Consider the following 21,193-nt stretch of genomic DNA (forward strand, 5'->3'; position numbering starts at 1 on the left):
TTATTTCATGTGCTCAAGACCACTCAGTTCTCTAGCAAGACATATCTCTTAGATTTGTTAGTATTCTCTTCATGTCCCTTAAGTCATGGCTCAACAGTCTAAGCAACTAGGAGGTCCCTGTTTCAAGAGCTCAACAGATATGCTTTGAGAGTTCATTGTGCAAATACTTCACAGTACTCAGAACTCTTTTTCCAGCTATCTTACTATTTGTGCTAGTTTACAATGATAGAACCTGGCCAAAATATGATCTTGACAATTATTATTAGTAATAGCAATAAGATAATACTCATTCAATTAGCCACATGTTTATGTATCCCACAGTGTGTGTTAAACATTTGTGCCACCTACAGAACTAATCATCTGAGATACTGAGGTACGACAGCATGTACTGTGATATAGGAGGTGGTTAATTACTTCTTTACACATACAACATAGATTAAATGAGAAGGGAACAATACTGAGTGCACTACAGCCTTATCTCTATTCTTTCTCACCATTAGTTAATGTTCAGACAAGTTCCCATCACACAATTTTCCAAACACATCCTTTTTTTGTTGGCCAATCTCATTGTGTGCTTCTCTGTACTAACACTGAAATCTCTCAGCCCAAACCATCGTTGCCAATGGAACCACATTTGTCAACTGACTATGAAATGAGAGATAACTTCTTCTCTTTTCTGCCCTCAGAGGAAGCATATGGTTCCTATCTGCTCCCATCCTGTTTTTGAGCTTGAAGAGCCAAGAAAGAGAACAAAGAATCTCTAATACCTGGTTTTGTTTTAGGCTTTGTGGTTACCCTCTCAAAACTTCTAGGGGAAGCTGAAACATGCAACCTATGAGCCTCTTTGACTTTCTTGAGGTGAGGATAGTAGACCCGAAACCAATAATTTTGCAATACTTTGAGGTAAGGAGTAGTATTATCTCCACCTAGAGGTAAGGAACTAGGTCAAGGTGATTAAGAAACATGTCCAAGGACGTAGCACATATAAAATAAAAGCATAACTATTTAAAAATGACTCCAGGACAGGAGTTTTAATTGACACTACTTATACATTGATTTCTTTCAGAATCAGCGAAAAATGTCTGTATGTTCATGTTTCACCCCAACCTTCCTGTAAGAGAAAGAATGCCTTACCATTTGGTCTTAAGCATATTATACAAGGCCATTCAGCCATGACATTCCCCAAATCCTGAGCAGTTATTAAACAAAGGGCTTTTAGGTATCTAACACATAAAAATAATACTTATATTTCAGATCTCTTGAGGGAAAGGATTTTCAAAAAATGCTGGTAAAAGGATTGAATATCTAATTGATGTGACTTTTTGAAATATGAAGCCTAGGGTTAACATATGACTTATATGTTGTATACCATTATGTAGTAAACAAAGTAAACAAATCCTCAAGTTGATAGAAATAAATACAAAAATGACACATATCATGAAAATAACTAAGTGATTAAACAGAAGAGAGACGTTTTTCACAAACCCAGATTTGTTTACGTATTTGGCAAGGGTGAGAAGAACAGTGTCATATTATTTCTACGGAAATCACAGAATGAAAAAAAAATTAAACTCATTCTAGAAAACGAAGATCCAAATACCAGAGAAATATGTTAGATTATGTCATTCCCACACTTCAGTCAAAATCAAAATAGAGTTATTGGGCAAATTTGCTATAACTGCACAGATATTATTCAATAACTTAGTTTTTGGGGGGGGAGAGGGAAAGGTATGCCAAGGAATGGATATATTGTGCTTAAATCAAATAAACTTGCATGCATGTGATTGTTTTCTTTTTCACAAGAGTGAATATATATAGTAGCAAGACTAATATTTATTTGAATTATTATAAATGTCAAGTTTCTGGAAAATGCAAATAAAGGAATATTAAGGAAACCCTCTAAATCCTTCCTTTGTAATTAAAAATGAAGGATCATTTCTACTTTTCTGAAGGGGTATGAAGAGAAAATTCTGGCAGCTGTTGAGAAATTCCCTGTTCATTGTCTCGGGTAAAAATTCATTATTGGGATATTTCAGACAAGGGGGTGGGAAACCAAGCAAGATCTTAGAATGTATTTTCAAGTACTCTTGTCCTAGTCAGGGAACTGGACTACTCCATTGATCAGTGGTTGCTGAGCAGTTACTACTGTTTTACAGAGGGAAGAGAACTGATTCAGCATGGAATTTATGTTCTTAAAAATTATGTTGTACATTAAAAGGAAAGAAACAGCATTCATGAAATATTATGGCTGATACTTTAATTATCCATGCCAGAAAACCCAGGCAGAAGAACGATAACATTTTCTCTTTGCAATTCATGGTGTTAATAAACTAAGTACAATGTGGTCATCACAGTGGCTGTGGGAAACATACCTGAGTTTTCTAACTTTTAGTGATTACACCAGAAAACCTGTCACAGTAACAGTGCGTTGACATTTAACTTTCTTGTTTAAGAAAACAAAAATATTTTTGATTTGTCACTCTAAACTATAAATATATTTTTTCTTTTCATTTTTTTGAAAGTATAATCCAAGACTGAAAAATGATTTCTAATTTAGTATATATAATTTACTTGACACTTGGTCCTGGAAAGACAGTTGGTATAATGTTCAGAAGAGTTAGGTATTCTGATACCATCAAGCATTCAGAAAAGTATCATATCATGAGTGGATAAAAATGAATGTTTCATTTTCTAATATCACAAGGTAGGCCAAGGCAACTTCACATTCATTACATCATATTTATTCTAAGTGGATCTTTCTCATACTTTGTTTAGTAGAAAATAACATTTTGACTGGTGGAAAGGCCTTGATCTCCATAATTCTTTTATCTTCCATATCTGGTTCATCACAAAGCCCTAAAAATTCATCTCAGAAAATTCCTCCTGAATATATTCTCTCTTCTCTATTTCTATTGATATTTTCTCAGCTTAGGTACCACCATGTTTTTTTGAACTATCATTGGAATAATTTCCTAATTAATTATTTTTCAAACTGTTAGCTGGAACAATTGGTGGATCATGAATTGATCTGCAATTTTTAAAGAATGAAAAAGAACAAAACGGTCTATAATAGAAAATGACAGTGTTCCATGCACATAATTTTATGGAAATTTATTTCAGATTTACATGTGTGTGTAGTAATAGTAGCTGAGGAAGCAATAGCAGGAGTATATCATGATGTAAGTTGTATTTCTTGCTATGCATTTTTTTTTAAACAGTACTGAAAAACATTGCTCTAACCAGTTCTGTAACACAAGGACTCCAGCTTGACCATTCTCTGTTTCAAGGATGGTGTCATCTTATTAATATGCACATTTGACCACAACACTATCCTAACCAAAAACCTTCAGTGATATCAGTCCAAGGGCTTTCATAATTTGCCCCTACACTTACTTTCCAGAATTTTCTCTCTATACGTTTGCTTGTCTTAGATCCCAATGGCATCAGACTACTCCACGTACTTTTCTGTGTCCCTTTATTTATGATGATACCTCTGCCTGAAATGACTACCTCTCTAAGACACTCTAGCCTCCAACCTCAAAAAGTCCTATTTTTTCTTAAAACTCAAAGGTTAATATCCATTGCAATGTTTCACATGATTTCTTTGGCAGAACTAATTGCTTCTGCTGCACTGTTCTAAAATATTTACTTATATCTTTATTCTACCACGTATGAAACTTGATTACATTTAGTTGCTTGTATAGGGTTGATATCTTTAATGCAATTAGTCAAGCTAACCATAATAATAATGACGGTTACTCTGTGTAGGTGAATTGAGAACCTGTTTACAATGGTATTTGATCTCTCAGTCTTCTAGGAGTGCTGCTGAGTGTTTAAATCAAGTCCTGAAAATTCACAGGCCCCTGGGCCACAGGTTAACATAACTCTGAAAAATGGGCAATTTTGCTGGGCTATTTCCCCATTTAAAGGAGACAGGCTCTCATGGGCTTGTGATGATAAATGCCAAAGAAAACATATCTACCACCTGGTTTGGGCCCTGAGGCTGTCAGTTTGTGAGCTCTGCACTAAATCTTCTGATTCCCTGTACAAACACTTTAATTTTTATTTTTAACATGTATGTTCTGTTAAACATGTTAAACATGTTTCATTAGAAAGTTGATACAGTGTGTGTTTTGGGAGGTGAATTAAGGAACACAAAAGGTACTAATAAATATGTGTAAAGCTGAAAACTGCATTTTAACTGTAGTTGTTAAAATATTTAACTCTCAGAAGGTGTGCTAACTAAAATACACAAAAATTGAAAAAAGTCATCCTTTTAAGTTGGAATTATTTAAATTACAACAAAGAAATACAATCTGTTTCACTAATGTGAATGTATGTACATATTTAAAAGGTAAGTAGGATTATTGTTAATGATCTCAGTCATCGAAGCTTAAAAAGCACGAAAGGCACATTCACACAATACTTCGGTAAAATGATGTATGCCAAGAATAAGGGCAAGAGTATCCATACAAATACAACATTCCTGGAAAGGGAATTATTTTCCTGTCCCAAACTGAACTGCCTTAAAACTTAGTTTCACTCATTTTTATAATTAGTTCCTTCTGTCTCCCTGGCAGCAATGCTTTGTTCTTAGTTCTCTTATTACTGTCACTGTACTATTTTGTTATTCCTCTCTCCATGTCTGTCTCCTCCATCAGACTGCAAACTCCAAACAGAACAGACCATGTAATTTATCTTTATATCCTTAATACCCAATGGAGCCCCTCAGAACTTGTCATCTAGTGGCTGCTTGATAATTGTTTGTTGAATGAAGAAATACTTGTTGAATTAATGTGACTACAAATTAATGGAACCACTGCTTCCATTTTTAAACTTCAAATAAATGTTTTTTATTTTTTAAAATCGTCATATTTAGGAGCCATACATTTATGCCAAAGGATACCAGTACTTAAGAAATAATTATGGGACCCTAATTTTGAACTGCTTTTCTAAACAATTCTTAATCACAATAGAAAGATCCCTCTCAATTCTTTATAGGATCACATGCTTTTGACTCAAGACCATGTTGTTCAGTCTGATCATTTATATAATTCACTAAACATAATACGAGCTATCAGTTACTACCTTATGCAAGATACTATACATATCTAAGTTATTCAAACTTTAAAGAACATCCATATAATTAAGTATAAGTAATCATATTCTACAAATGAGGAAAAAAAAATTCAGTTTACAAATCCTCAGAGCTGGGATTTAAATCCAACTTTGTATCTAAAACACTATGAGTCCAAAATTTACTGCATGATACCGCAGGTTCAAATGATTTTCACTGTCCAAAATACATATTCATTTTCTCCCTCTCCCCCCGCCCACGCACACATACACTACACTTGACACTAATGACAGAATACTCAGAACTAGACTACAAAACTATAAGTTGCATTTTTATGTGTTTGTTTAAACAAAAAACATATTTCCTGCTTAATATCACTCAGGTAGTGCTACAGCTGTAACATGACCCCAAATCTCCTAACTCCCATATATGTCACTCTTATCTATACTCCAGAATTTTAACATAATTTTCAAAATTAAAATTGTTTTCATTTCCAATTTAAAAACAGCATTTGTGTTCACATACAAACACTAACAAAAAGAGAAGTTAAAATACTTTTCAAATATAGAACACTTGTAAGTCTCCCTCTAAAATATAATCACTATTAACATTTGGTACCATACTGACTTCTAATATTTTAAATAAAAGTTTCCAGTAATGGCATAAGTCAAGCTGTGGTTCTAAGAATTTTGGTGGATGCCAGTGAAATAGATATGGGAAGTAGGAGATCTTATCTCCCAGAAAAATGTCAAGGTCCTTTCCCCAAAACTATACTAAATGATGTTGCTATAAAACAACTTCTCTCCCTTTTGATAATGCTTGTATTCACTGGCTCTTCTTTATATATTTTGTACATATGGTGACTTCCCAAGGCCCTGACCTCATCATACTTACAATAATTCGTATGAATCATTAAAACGTAGTCTTGTTCCATAGAAAACAAGCTTATGGTTACCAAAGGGGAAAGGGGGGGAGGGATAAATTAGGAGTTTGGGATTAACATATACACACTGCTATATATAAAATAGATAACCAACAAGGACCTATTGTATAGCACAGGGAACTATACTCAATATCTTGTAATAACCTAGAGTGGAAGAGAATGTAAAAAAAAGAATATATATATATATATATATATATATATATATATATATATATATATATATATATATATCTGAATCACTTTGCTGTACACCTGAAACTAACACGACATTGTAAATCAACTATATTTCAACCAAAATTAAAAATAAACAAACAGACAAAAACTTAGTCTTGTTTTTCTTTGGCTAAGAAGTGATACCCTTCCCCTGATTTTAAGTCTTAACATTGGCTTGCATACATCAGGAGGAAAGGCAACACTCCTGGACCAAAGGAAACAAAAAGCCAGATTAGAGGATACAGTATTAAGTAGAGAATGCTATTTCCACAAGCCGACTGATGAAAAGGAAATTTATTCATAGAACATGGCAACCAGAAGGAAAAAAAAAATCACACAACAATGCAAGTTGACAGGCTCTATTCCAAAGTTGTCTACTGAATCATAAGAAAATAGAGTCATAGAGTTTCAGAGCCAGAAAGGAATTTAGGAGTCCAACTAGTTCAATGGCTAGATTTGGCATATCAGGAAAACTGAAGCTCAAAATGGTTTATATTACTTGTTCAAAGTCACACAGCTATATTTAGTGGCAATACCAGCAAGAGGATCCAAGTTTCTGAACTCTCTCATGAGTATTATTTCAACTACACTCTTTGGGAGAATATATACTGCTTAGCAACAATGACCATTTTAGTGCAAATATTTACATCTTCTGTGTACCTGGGTCACAGATATAATTTTACTACCATGAATATACAATACCACCAATATGTTAATCCTAAACCATCAAAAGGAAGAAAAATTTACATTTATTGAATAACTGATTTGTACTTGGATTTATTCTAGACAATTTCACACACATTATCTCATTTACTTCTATACTCACAAAAAAGGGAAGATAGAGATTATTTTCCTCATATTATATACAAAGAAACTGGGGCTTAGAGAAGTAAATAAATCACTTAAGACTGAATATAAATTAGATGGAAAAGATGGAACTTGAAACTAGATTTACCTGATTTAAAGGTTTATCACATTTGATTAAGATGTTAGCTCCCATGAGAGAAAAGGTCATGAGTCTCCTGGTTGATGATCTGTCTCTAGAATATTTTGACATATATTTTTGGCACATAGTAAGTGCTTAATAAAAGAAAGGAATTCTCACAGGATGGTCCACAGACCACGACTGGAGAAAATGTTAAACATTATAAAGTCAGCTTGGTGTTTATTTAATTTTTTACTGTTTTTTCCCTAGCTTTATTGAGATATAATTGACATATAACATTATGTATGTTTAAGGTGTACAACATGATTATTTTATATATGTACATATTGTGAAATCATTGCCACACATAGTTACCATTCACACAGTTACCAGTTTTTGTGTGTGTGTGATTTTATTTGCTGTTCAATTTGTTTTGTTAGCCTAGACTTTGAAGAATGGCTGGTAGTTTGTGGAAATGTCAGACATTAAAATGGCCTTCCCTCTTCTGTCTTTCATGCTAAGTCACGAAAATTTGAAATGTACACTAATTAAGACCATTTCTCACTGGTCTTCACATTTCAGAATAAACATACAACTAAAAACTTCACACTCTAGTGCAGCACTGACTGCTATTTCTAATTTAAAAGATAAGTGTTTTCAATCTTCATTTGAAAATAAAGTATTGGACTTTGAGTATGAGAGAAAAAAGTTCTGTTGTTGCTTCCTTCTTCAACTTACCATATACACTCAGGAAAGTCACTTAGACTCTCTGTTCTATGGAAAAATGTGGTTTGTTAACCTAAGCCTAACTTCTTCAGAGGAACCAATGGGAACCAATTTGGATTATTCAAGACTCATTTTCCGTCATCCAAAAAATGTTACACTTTAAAACGTGGCATATTTATATTCACTATCATTTGCCCTTTCCATGTATTATACAATTCATAAAGTTCTTGATTTTCTTAAATTGCCTTCCACCGTCTATCCCCACTGTCTCTATCTTACTTTGCCCCTCATTATCTCCATCTTTAGACTATTTTCAGTATTTCCATCTTTGTCCCCCCTGTAATTGATCACCTAAAAATCTTCCTGAAATTTAAATGTGATCATGACATTCCTCTCCTGAGTGGCTCCACAGACTACTTGATAAATTAAATCCAATCTCCTTAGCAAGATACAATGAACTCTGCATAACCTGTCAGCTTCCCTCTCCAGCCTTATCTGCTTCTTTTGACCCACACAACCTTCTATTCCATCATACTGAAACTACTCACAGGCCCAGAAAAGCCACGCATTCCTACATCCAGGTTCCTTGGTGCTTGGACTAGGTCTCACTCTCTTTTCTCTCCTTTCCTTACTTCTTCAGTTTTCACCATAATTTAATTCGTGTTGTTTCTCTCAGGAAATCATCCTTGACCATCCAGCTTATGTATCCTCTCTGCCTCATTATCAGTGCCTAGTTCTGTGAGTACCTCTAATAAAGCAATTTGTGCATTATCAGTTCATTACTTTATTTTCTTTACAGGACTACAATCATCTCAGGTGTAAAGAATTGATCTCCATTTTTGTATCTTCCTGATAAATAGGTGAATAAAAGAGTGAAGGAATTAATGAAAAAATTATAAGAAAGATCAAAGCTATGCTATGTATCACCTGAAAACAATAGGTACTGAAAAGTTCAATTGTGTTTGGCTTTGGAGTACATATTTTGGGCTGATGTCCACTTACAGATGAGTTTAATAGTAGACAAATAACAAATGCTTTAAACCCAAAACTGAAGGTATATTTTGAAAATCTATGGAATGACCAACTGCCCATTTGCTAATGCTCCTTTGATGTCAGGAAAGGATGATCTCTACCATATTTTACATTAGTATGAATCTTACCATTGAAGTTTATCATCTTACTCTGTCCTATGATTTGGATTTCATCACATTTGCCTCCTCTAGTATCTTCCTTATTGAGTGTTCTTTCTCTTTCTTATCTTTGATTTATTTATTATCATGGTCCTTCCATCTGCAAATATGCTCATGCTTCTATACCTTTACATTCCTCTTATGCTTATAATAAGAACAACAACAAAACCCCAACAAGAACAAACAAATAAACCAATAAACTGTAAGGAAATCTCTTGGACTACAGGATACCATGTAAATCCTTAACATGGTGAAACGATCCTTCATTATTTAAGGCCAACATACCCTGCCATTTCCCCTTCCACATTGTCCTTCAATATGAACCTAATAGTAGAGTAGTCCCAAACACTGCCTTATCATAAGACCATTGAAAGCATTTGTCTTTGTGCTTACTGGTCCCTTTGCCTGAGATTCCTCTTTTCCATGTGTTGAATGACTAATCATCCAGATGTACAATGATTTACTCATCCTTTCTTGCTGTGTGTTATAAAATGCATTTATACTTCAACAACTGTTCACATTTGGGTAGATTCCTAGAACTGGAAATAGTAAATAAAGGAATCTACTATTTTTAAGGGTTGGGGGACATAAACCTGATTTTTGGAAAAGTTGTATCAATCTATATTTTTAAAAGCATTTCAAAGGAGTGCCAACATCAGTATAACTTTATGCTGAATACTAAGAATTTTAAATATCCTTGTTAGATTGATAGATGAGAAACTGTAGTTGTTTATAATACTGCATTTTTAGAAAACAGTAACCCAAGTCCAGGAAGTGCAGAGAGTCCCAGGCAGGAAGCCTAAGGAGGAACATGCCAAGAGACATAGTAATCAAACTGACAAAAATTAAAAACAAAGAAAAAATACTAAACGCAACAAGGGAAAAATGACAAATAACATACAAGGGAACTCCCATAAGATTATCAGCTGATTTCTCAGCAGAAACTCTGCAAGCCAGAAGGGAGTGGTATGATATACTTAGAGTGATGAAAGGGAAGAACCTACAACCAAGAATACTCTACCCAGCAGGGCTCTCATTCAGATTTGATGGAAAAATCAAAAGCTTTACAGACAAGCAAAAGCTAAGAGAATTCAGCACCACCAGACCAGCTTTGAAACAAATGCTAAAGGAACGCCTCTAGGTGGGAAAGAGACTAGCAACTTAAAACAACCTGGTACATACATAGACTGCTATATCAAAACCTCACGGGAACAGCAAACCCAAAAACTACAATAGATACACACACAAAAAAGAAAAAGCAACCCAAACACAACACTAAAGATGGTCATCAAACCACAGGAGAAGAGAATAAAAGAGGAAGGGAAGAAAAAAGATGTACAAAAACAAACCCAAGACAATTAAGAAAATGGCAATTGGAACACATATACTGATAATTACCTTAAATGTAAATGGATTAAATGCTCCAACCAAAAGACATAGACTGGATGAATGAATACAAAAACAAGACCTGTATATATGCTGTCTACAAGAGACCCACCTCAGACCTAGGGACACATACAGACTGAAAGTGAGGGGACGGATGAAGGTATTCCATGCAAATGGAAATCAAAGGAAAGCTGGAGTACCAATACTCATATCAGACAAAATAGATTTTAAAAATAAAGACTATTATAAGACACAAAGAAGGTCACTACATAATGATCAAGGGATCAGTCAAAGAAGAAGATATAACAATTGTAAATATATATGCACTCAACACAGGAGCATCTCAATATATGAGGCAAATACTAACAGCCATAAAAGTGGAAATCGACAGTAACACAATATTAGTGGGGGACTTTAACACCCCACTTTCATCAATGGACAGACCATCCAGACGGAAAATCAGTAAGGAAACACAGGCCTTAAATGACACATTAGATCAGATGGACTTAATTGAGATTTAAAGAGCATTCCATCCAAAAGCAGCAGAATACACATTCTTCTCAAGTGCACATGGAACAGTCTCCAGGATTGACCACATGCTGGGCAACAAAGCAAGCCTCTCTAAATTTAAGAAAATTGAAATCATATCAAGCATCTTTTCCGACCACAACGCTATGAGATTAGAAATAAACTACGAGAAAAAAACTAAAAAAAAAACACAAACATGTGGAGACTAAACAATATGCTACCAAACAACCAACGGATCACCGAAGAAATCAAAGAGGAAATCAAAAATTACCTAGAGACAAATGAAAGTGAAACCACAACAATCCAAAACCTATGGGATGCAGCAACAGCAGTTCTGAGAGGGAAGTTAATAACAATACAATCTTACCTCAGGAAACAAGAAATATCTCAAATAAACAACCTAACCTTACACCTAAAACAACTAGAGAAAGAAGAACAAACAAAACCTAAAGTTAGTAGAAGGAAAGAAATCATAAAAATCAGTGCAGAAATAAATAGAGACAAAGAAAACAATAGCGAAGATCAATGAAACTAAAAGCTGGTTCTTCGAAAAGATAAACAAAGTTGATAAACTTTTAGCCAGACTCATCAAGAAAAAAGGGAAGAGGACTCAAATCAATAAAATTAGAAAATGGGATAGTCATTTTAAAACAACGTTTTAAAATTTAAAATAGTTTGTCAAGTCATTGTCATTTCCATTTAAAAAAAAAGTATCTCTTGTAGATAAAATCTTTTTATCCAAGGAGTGACATGATTGGAAGAAAAAGTTAGAGCCTTACCTCACATCACAATCCATAACAAATTCCATATTTAGTTTTCAGTAAAATTTTAAAAACCATAAATAATTAGAATAAAATAGAAATTCTGATTTCTACCCAGAATATGAATTTTATGGTTAAAATCAATAGAAATAAAGATAATTAGTTTTTTAAAAACTATAAAATTTCAGATTAAAAATATGAATAAACCATTAAGTAAAAATAAGGTAGAAAATATATGTAGCAAATATCACATAAGCAATGTTGGTATTTCTAAAATATAAAGTGGTTATTTTAATTAATAAGAATTTTAAAATATCTTTCTAATGCCTGCACCAGTCTCCCTACCAGAAACTTAGTTGTTTGCAGTTAAAACATTTTATTTAAGGACAAACATTCTCAGTGAGAGTGCAAGGGAAAAAAATAAGGCCATTTTTGTGAACACGTAGAAAAGTAGGCATATTTTTTCTCTCCCAGAGAAGAGTCTATTTTGCTATAAAAGAGTTAGCATTCATAGAAGGTCAAAAAAGATGATTTAAAGTTTGCCATAAATTATCCACCAGTGGAGAATTAAACATCGAGTTATAAAAATGTATTGTATCAGTCAAGGTAAGTAAATTCTTCCATTCTTTTCTTTTGTGAAACATCTCATCCCTTCTCTTAGGAAGCTAGATCATCATAAAGTAAAACATTTTTATCTTATTACTTTGGTTTCCTGAAGAAATATATCTCTTCACTACAATTCTTTCTAATTTTATATACTCAGATTTTATAGACACTCCTATCTGAGTAGTGTTCCTGTGTCTTCACATTTCATATTATCTAATACGTTATTCAGTGTCAACTATATACACGTTTGATATATTTGATAAATTTGAGGAAGGTTTGACTTCTTGTTTATATAAGACAAAGAGAATTTGCATTTCTAGCCAATGGTCATGGCTATTAGAAAAAGTGGTAATAAATTTAACTCTCAACTACAACATTTGACTCAAGCAAGGTGTGCTTTAATACCAGTTGACATTAGTTTAGATTTACAGTTTATGCATTTCTTTACTATTTATATTTCCCAACTGATACTTAAAAAATCACTTTGAAATGATAGGCCTATTATTATTATTATTATTATTATTATTAATATCACTGGACATTGGAAATAATCATGTTTAGAACCTAAGGTATTTATCCAATACTACATTTCCTGGCTTTATTTTTTTTCATTTTATTTTTTATTGAAGTATAGTTGATTTACAATGTTATATTAGTTTCAGGTGTACAACATAGTGATTCTAGTAATTGTCAGGAACCCAGCTTTTCTGATTCCCAATATCTAGGACATTTCACTATACTACTCATCATATTTCTGTATTTTCTTTTTAATTTTAAGGGTTTAAATGACCATAAATGACCTTATATATGACTCCTCTTACATATTAATTTTGGAATTCAGTGTTGCATTCAGTGTCTAAGGCAACAATACATGAACACAAACCAAAATTTTCTCAATTCCTACATTAATTCTTTCATTCAATAAATAAATAGCACATACCTTAATGTATCAAATTTGGTACTAGGTCCTAAAGATACAGGCTAACTAAATCAGACATGTTGGGGAGTCCCAGCTTCCCTAGAGCATACTGTTTAGGCATATTGAGAATTCCAGAACATTGCAAACCTTAATGCACATAAGAATCACCTGGGCACTGTGATCAAATGCACATTCTGACTCAGCAGGTCTGGTGCAAGTTCTGACATTCAGTATTTCTAACAAGCTTCCAAGTGATGTTAATGCTGGTAGTTCAGAACCACAATCTGAATAGCAAGGATTTACTTACATAAATATGTATATATTTAAATGGATATTTTAAGTGATCTTTCATTGCTGTTCCTATATTTTAAGAAAAAAAAAAATGAACCAAGAGGAAATTAGAAGGGAATTGGTCAAGCACTGCAGGAACTGAGGATGTTGATTAACAAAGGAAAAACGAGCAAAGTTGTCTAGGCTAGAAGAAGATGGGGACAAGACAGAATGCAGAAAAGGAAGGTAGAAAGAGAGAAATAAACAAACAAAATTAAATTGGGAATTCCAACCAGCCAGAACAACAGCAACAAAAAGTGTTTTGCGGCTCTTAGTTAACCATTTCTGAATCATTCAAGTCATACTCATTATTTCTAGTATCTCTGTTTAAGCACAGTGAGGAGTGGCATTTGATGGTCAAAAAATATCAGTTGCCAATTGCAACTGTTAATTAACCCCTCCCTCAGTGTTCTCTATATAACATCAAAGCTAGTACACTGTGGGACCAGGTTTACTTTAGATGAGGCTGGACAAGATCCCTCTTCTATGGAAAACCAGTACTGACAGGCTGCCTGACATTTCCTGCTACCCACAGACAGCCCAGAGAATGAAAGAACACCCCATCATTCTTACCTGGGGGGAAGAGAAGACCAGGGAAGGTGGAATGAGGATTTGTTCTCCACCACCTTTCAGCATTAAAATTAGGAAATATCTGATTTTTTTGGTTCTCATTAGAAAACCACAATTGTTAAGTTTATGAAATTCTTGAGTATAGACAATACAGATATTAGAATGTACATTTTTGTAAATATACATGGGACTAAAATATCCAAAAAATGTGAAAAATAAAGGCAGGAAAATTGAAAAGCACTTTATATATCATTTTGCAAAATCCAAAACAATTTTCACCACTAAATAGTTGTATTCTTTAATGTAAGATATGCACTGTTACAATAATTTTACACCTAACACAAAGTAAAAAAAAAAAAAAAAAGACCCAAGAAAGGATTCAAAGATACTTTTAAACAGATTGCACGAAGGGAGCTTTTTAACCCTGTTTTCCTTTACCTACAGTGATATATAAAGGACGTATTATGTCTTCAAAACTCTAGATTCTTGAAATATTATAGCAAACCTTTAGATAAGTAATTATACATGGGGTAAACTTAGGGCTGAGACTTCGTAGAGACAATTCTGTGGTTTCTGTGAGTAGGTAAGTTGTAACACTCTAAGGAAGAAAGGAATAGTTCATACAATAATCTCAGTTTCTAAATTAGAAAACTAAAGTATAGCAAGGCATACAACTTCATCCAATATGACCTACAATGAACTCTCCTCAGACCCCTGGAATCTATATTGGGTGATGGTTTTCCTCTGCAGCATTGACTCCATCTCTTTGCAATATTTAGCATATGTCACGCCATCCAAATATAAAATATAGAATTTAATATCAATAGGACAGTGTCTCTAATGCTTACCAGGTGAGAGAAGGTTTATAACTGACACATCAATGCCAGATTAAACTAAATTTTTGCTTATCCGGAGCTGTATGACAAGATCTTTAACATCACAAGAACTTTATTACCCTTTATGAATTTTCCCTATCAGACAGGATTGCAAGTCAAGAAAAGCATGATATTTTCAACCTGAGTGAGTGACTGACCACCCATGTTTCTCTATCCTGGCCTCTTCCTTACAACATGGCACTCGCTAATTGAGGAACTATAGACTAAGTGTCTTGAGGGTTGCACATATAAAAAACACTGATCAAGTGGACATAACACTATTATTTGAATTATGATTTTAGGCATTTTTATTAAGAAATAAAATTATTTCTCTTATGTCCAGTTTTCTGTTATTTAGGTAATATGAAACCTAGATTTTACAAATTAGTTCAATATTTAATCAGTAATTAGAGAATCGAAGTAAGGCTTTAATTGATTTTCTTATCCTCATTTTTTTCCTTTAAGCTCCTATTTTGTATGATATCCCACAAAACCCAGCATTTAATTTAATTGATTAACTTATGATACAAACAGCCACTGAGGGAATATCTCTTCTAGGAGAGGAAATGCATGACACTGTGTGTGTGTCTGCATTTGTGTATAGTTACCATTACATGGGCAAAGATACAACATGAGCACTTTTCACTGGCTTATTTAAAAATATTGTGGGATATTAAAAATAACTTTCTCCAGAACTACACTTCACAGGACAATAATGCCATGTACCTGCACCTTGCCCTCCTCCTCAATAGCACACCTGTTTGGAGCAAGAGATTCCTGTTTGCATGTGATAATGCATTCTGTACATCATTAAACAAAGAAGATAGCATTTTATTTCTTTAAAGTACTTTCAGAAAAAATAAAGTTTAAAATCTAACTAATGCTGAATGAAGATATTATCTGAAAATAATGCTTTGCTTTATAAAGTTAGAGGTCAACTTGAACATAATACCTGGGTGAATCTGATCCTTGAGGGGGTCACTGAACTAACAGTGCCCTCTGCAAGCAGATCAGGTGTAAGTTCTCTCTCTCATAACAAACTTACTATCTAACAAGAAAAATGGGAAACAAACAAACAAACTGGGAACAACAGGTTACACATGCAACCAACCAACCAAAACTATCTATACCTATGCTGATATGCATACACACAATACAGCTCTGGGAAGGTGGGAAATTTGAAAGATTTTTAAAGATTGTTACTACAATTTGTAACAATATTAACCAGTTTGACATGGATGGCAAACTATTTCAAGGAATAGGGCTTTGATTGAGGTTTAAAGCACAAGTCCTCTTTGATGTTCTAGAGTAGAATAGACACATGTACAGTAACAAAAGGTCATATACTCTTGGGGAAGGAAATGATATTTGGCACACAGATGATGAGTCAGATGCCATGAGAAAGATTAGAATTTTAGGAAGGATGGAGGTCTGGTAGTGATATGTCATTGAAGTCCCTTGTGTCCATGAGACTCAAAGGGATGAATTTCCAAACTAGGTATTATTACAAAAGAAAAAGGTTTTTCTCCAGGGATTATTTGTTTCTAATGCAAAATGTATTCCTACCAAAGTTTACCTGGAAAATCAGAATCCCAATCCTGGGCTACACTTCCCTAGTACATACTTTAATCTAGAACATTCCAACTTCTAATTTTGGAAATCAGTAAAAATAGGAGGGAAAAAAAAAAAAACAATTACGGCAATAATTTTCATGCCTTCATTAAGATGCTTATCCTCATTTTTTTATACTTCTTGGTAAGAGCATAACAATTATAGACTCAGGATTGGTCACTATTGTGCTCTTGTTAACTAAGTTTTTAAAATAATCATAGTTTAGAAAAGTATAAAGAACCTCTTGAAGTTCAATTATGCTCAAACACCAGTGAGTGACTTACCACAAACAGATAACTTCTGGAGATCTAATGCACTGCCTAATGATTATAGCCAACAATACTGTATTATCAACTTTAAAGTTGCTAGAATACTAGATCTTAACTGCTCTCACCACAAAAAAAGAGGAGATAATTATGTGATCTGACTGAGGTGTTAGCTGACACTGCAATCTTAATTTCAGAGTTAAAGGTGAGGCTCAATCTAGTGGGTTATGTAGATCCCAATGCTAAAGCTTAAAGGGGTGCAGGAACAAGGAGTCAGTCACATTCGGATCCTGTAGCCCTCCAGGATTAATCAACCTTACAAATTCTCTTCTTCACCTTGCAACAATTTCTACTGTGCTCTAAAATCTTTTCCTCTTCATTTAATCTGCCCCCTGATTGTAATCTCTTCAGAAATTCTAGAAGCCTTACTCTTCCTTCACAGCCATACTTCACACAGACTTCAAAGTTTGAAGCTCATTACTTCCACTTCCACTGTCATTCCCTCATCAAATATTTTTGTCTCCTCTTTGGACACAATTTTCTTTGTATATCTACATATTGACAAGGTTTTTTGTTCAGTTCAATCAATTTAAAAGTTCAGGTTTTTAAAGGCTCAACTGATGTCAAGTCAATCTCTGACCCTGCATCCAACTGAGAAAAGATAGTATGGCAAAATGTTTGCAGTTATATTCATTGTTATGAATTGTATTCCCTGAGAGTATTCTCTTATGATTTTTCATGGTTATTATTCTTTTATAAAAAACTGTTGCCTATTTATGATTAATACTTATATATAATCGTATTTATTTATTTATTTTTTAATTGTATTTGTTTTTAATAGTATAGTTCAAAAAGATTTTTTTCAAGATCTATACGTTCAAAGGCTGGATTCCAGCATAGCTTCAAGACTTCAAGTTATTTGTCAACATGGCAAATCAGCATATTTTCCTATCTATCTTTATATTGCAGTATTTCATATTTCAAAATACGTTTCATTTATTCAGCAAATATTTCTGAAGAACTAAAACAAGCCAAAAAATCTATTTAGATATACTGAGAATTAAAAAGTGCTAATTAATATCTGTTGTCATTACAACCTTAAGTCTACTGTTGTCTTTTTTTCAGTTAATCAAAAGCTAACTAAACACATGACTCATCAAATATCTGCTGACCATCAATGAAAAACAAATAGCTATGTTTAATTTTGTGAGAAAACTAAAAAACTAAAATATACTACCATACACAAGTACCATGTATAAAGAGTGATGAAAGCAATTTGGTCCAAGGTATCAAATATAAACTTGTTAAATTATGTTCTTAGACTACGCTAAATAGTTGTCATTAAAAAAGTAAAATTAACTTATATCTGTTACATCATTGCATAGTAATGTTCATAATTTTATGAATAAATAAAATAATATAATTTATTGAATATAAATAGGATTATGAATGTAATTAATTAAGTGAATTAATTCATTCACTAATAGAAATAAATAATTACTTCTATTAGTGAATAAAATAGTTTTTCTGTGTATTATATTTAATAAAATTGTCATTTGGCCAAAAAGGAAAGCTGGTGTGAATCTTCTTGCTATGAGATCATCTTTTCTTTCAATGATATAATAATTTTAATTTTACATTCCAGGGTAAGTGTAAATTTGGATACTACACAGATAAAGACATCACAGATAAATATTTGTTTGAGATTTCAATAATTCATAATATTAATATTAGACTTAAACATTTCTGCCAGTGTTCTAGTCCTAAGTAAAGGGTCTTTGAAGAAATTACAATCTTTTGGAACAAAAGAAAGCTCACCTTATTACAAAATTGTGACTGTCAATCTCTTTTCCACATTCACTATCTAGTAGAATGCCAGAATTTCCAACAACTGCACAGGTCTTAAATCTTCGATTTTTCATTGGTGAAACTTCAGGTAAGAGGCTATGCAGATCCTGAGAAATATTTAGTGTCCGGCGTCTGTCCAGCACATAGTGTATGACATCACCAGGCTTAAAACTGCTCTTGACCACTGAGACATCTCGTTCTGCATCTAGGAAACGAAGAATGTTCTTCCTATATTTGAGATACAAGCAAAGTTTTCCATTAATGACAACATGTCCAAGGACTGGTAATATCATTTACAAAGGAACATATGATAAGATATAAATTGGTAAATCACTAACCTTTAATATTCAGGTGGTAACTAAACCAACCAATTAAGTAGATTCTAAAGGAAATAAAATATATTTTTGAAACGTCATTTGCACATAGTTTTTCAATGATTTTGTAAATAGATGTATAGTATACACACCTATCTGTGGAGTGAAAAAGGCCTCCTATCGAAATTTATAGAAAAGTTTATTAAATGAAATACTATTGCCATGACTTGACTTTCCTTAGCTAGATAGTATTCTGCCAGCCTTAATTATCTATAATCATCTATTTTGTTCAGTGTTGTCTAGTTAAGGGGAATAGAAAAACTTGAAATTGTTTAGAATCATAATTTAGTTAACTCTATTAAAAGGATTGAATTTTCCAATAAAATTATTAACATTTATCGAAATCATGTGTATATTATAATTATTTGAAGTAAAGTTAAGCTACAGCACTATATATATATGTGTATATATGTATATGTGTATATATATATATATACACACATATATATATATATATGAAAGTTTTCCTCCAAGCTCAAGAATCCAGGAAATAAGATGGCTATATTAGAGGAAAAGATGGACAGATAGAACATTGGACCTTGCAGGGCAGAGATAGCTAACTGTTCCTCAGTGTTCTTTCTTCCCTTCTTTCTTTTCCTATTTGAATCTTCTAAGTTTTACTTGGCCACATTGATGCTCAGCTAGAACATTTCCAAGTTTCCAAACCCAAGTGCAGCTGGGTGTGGTCACATGAATTAGTTTTCTTAAACAGGATATGAGTGGATCAAGAGCATCACTATAGGAGAAAGAAATAAACTTCTGACTTGTTTGATTCACTGTATTTTAAAGTCTCCTTTTTTATGGAAGCTTAGCCTATCCCATAACTAATAAAGAAACTGATAAAAGATATGAGATACTACATACACATATACGCACATGCTAAGTTAGATGATGGAAAATAAGAAAATAGATATGGCTGCCTGGAAAGCTGGTGACTCTTGGCATGATACAGAATAGCACCTGATAAAACTGTGGTCCATAATAACTTAGGAGTCATATCCGATATGTAATAAGCTTGTTGCTCTTGGATAATTGGTTAAAAGGTGCTAGCATGCTGTTTTATGTTGGTTACCCCTTCTAGCAAGGAACTAAGAGGCAAAGTCAGACATGAAATAGCCAAGTTGCAAGTTGAGTGGAGGAGAATATCTCTGACAACGGCCTATAATCTAAGCTGTGTGAGAGTCCAGTAATTGGGACCTCCAAATGACTCCAATAATCCAATTAGCAAGAGGTACAACTATAAATCAGAGCCATGCCAGCAGCAAGAAGGATATTGTCTTCTCCCCTAAGTCTATAGATTCAAATGTCTTAAGAGTAGCTGCCAATAAACTGAAGAAAAGGAGGGTTAGGTCAGAATAATTAGGGGAGAATCCGAAGGCTAAAGAACTGTGTTCAGAAGCAATCTTTGGGTGGGGTTATTCATACCAGGAACAAACTCCAAAGAAATAGCTCAGGAGCCTAGTAAGTTTTTGAGGGAATTATATTGACAAAGAAATCTATGAATCTGGCTTACAAAAGTTTGGGATTGCTTGATCCTCAAGCTACCAAACATATACCAACCAGAAGCAATCTGAGAAAGCAGTCTTCTGGGTTGGAAGTTGGATATTACTTACTGAAGTGCTCTTAACTGCAAGCTTGAATTTTCAGAATGCTCAAAACAATGTCATTATTATAACATTCATGATAGGATAGACATATTTTCCTCTAATGCTATTATTGTTTAAGCTCCATCACTATTTATAAATTTTATTATTAAGCACAAAATATGATCTCTTCCTATCACTCCATCAAAAGGGCAATTCCCCAAATCATACTCCTAAGCCAGAAGCATGACTAGCAAGGAGGGGTGTAAAATAACTAACTCATCTTTCCTTTTGTTTTCTTTATTTTGGTTTGCTTTAAATAGGTCCCATTTTAACGTGTGATCTAATTAGGAAACCAGATGACTGAATACTTTATTTGTCCAGATTTTATACACAAGGAATACACCCATCAACTCTCTGAAAAAGAGACCATTTAAAAATTTTTTTTCTCAAATATTTGGA

The 21,193-nt window shown here is 33.4% G+C and overlaps 1 protein-coding gene across 2 annotated transcripts in view; it reads right to left on the reverse strand.

Moving 5' to 3' along the window:
- ST8SIA4 (ST8 alpha-N-acetyl-neuraminide alpha-2,8-sialyltransferase 4) overlaps nucleotides 1–21,193 on the reverse strand; it is a 99,082-nt gene that overhangs the window by 64,614 nt on the left and 13,275 nt on the right. For both annotated transcript variants that reach the window (XM_061188021.1, XM_061188020.1), the window contains exon 3: nucleotides 18,745–19,002. In XM_061188021.1, the coding sequence (XP_061044004.1) occupies nucleotides 18,745–19,002 (258 nt within the window). The remainder of the gene's footprint in view (nucleotides 1–18,744; nucleotides 19,003–21,193) is intronic.

Source organism: Eubalaena glacialis, chromosome 4 (genome assembly GCF_028564815.1).
Source record: "Eubalaena glacialis isolate mEubGla1 chromosome 4, mEubGla1.1.hap2.+ XY, whole genome shotgun sequence".
Lineage (NCBI taxonomy): Eukaryota > Metazoa > Chordata > Mammalia > Artiodactyla > Balaenidae > Eubalaena > Eubalaena glacialis.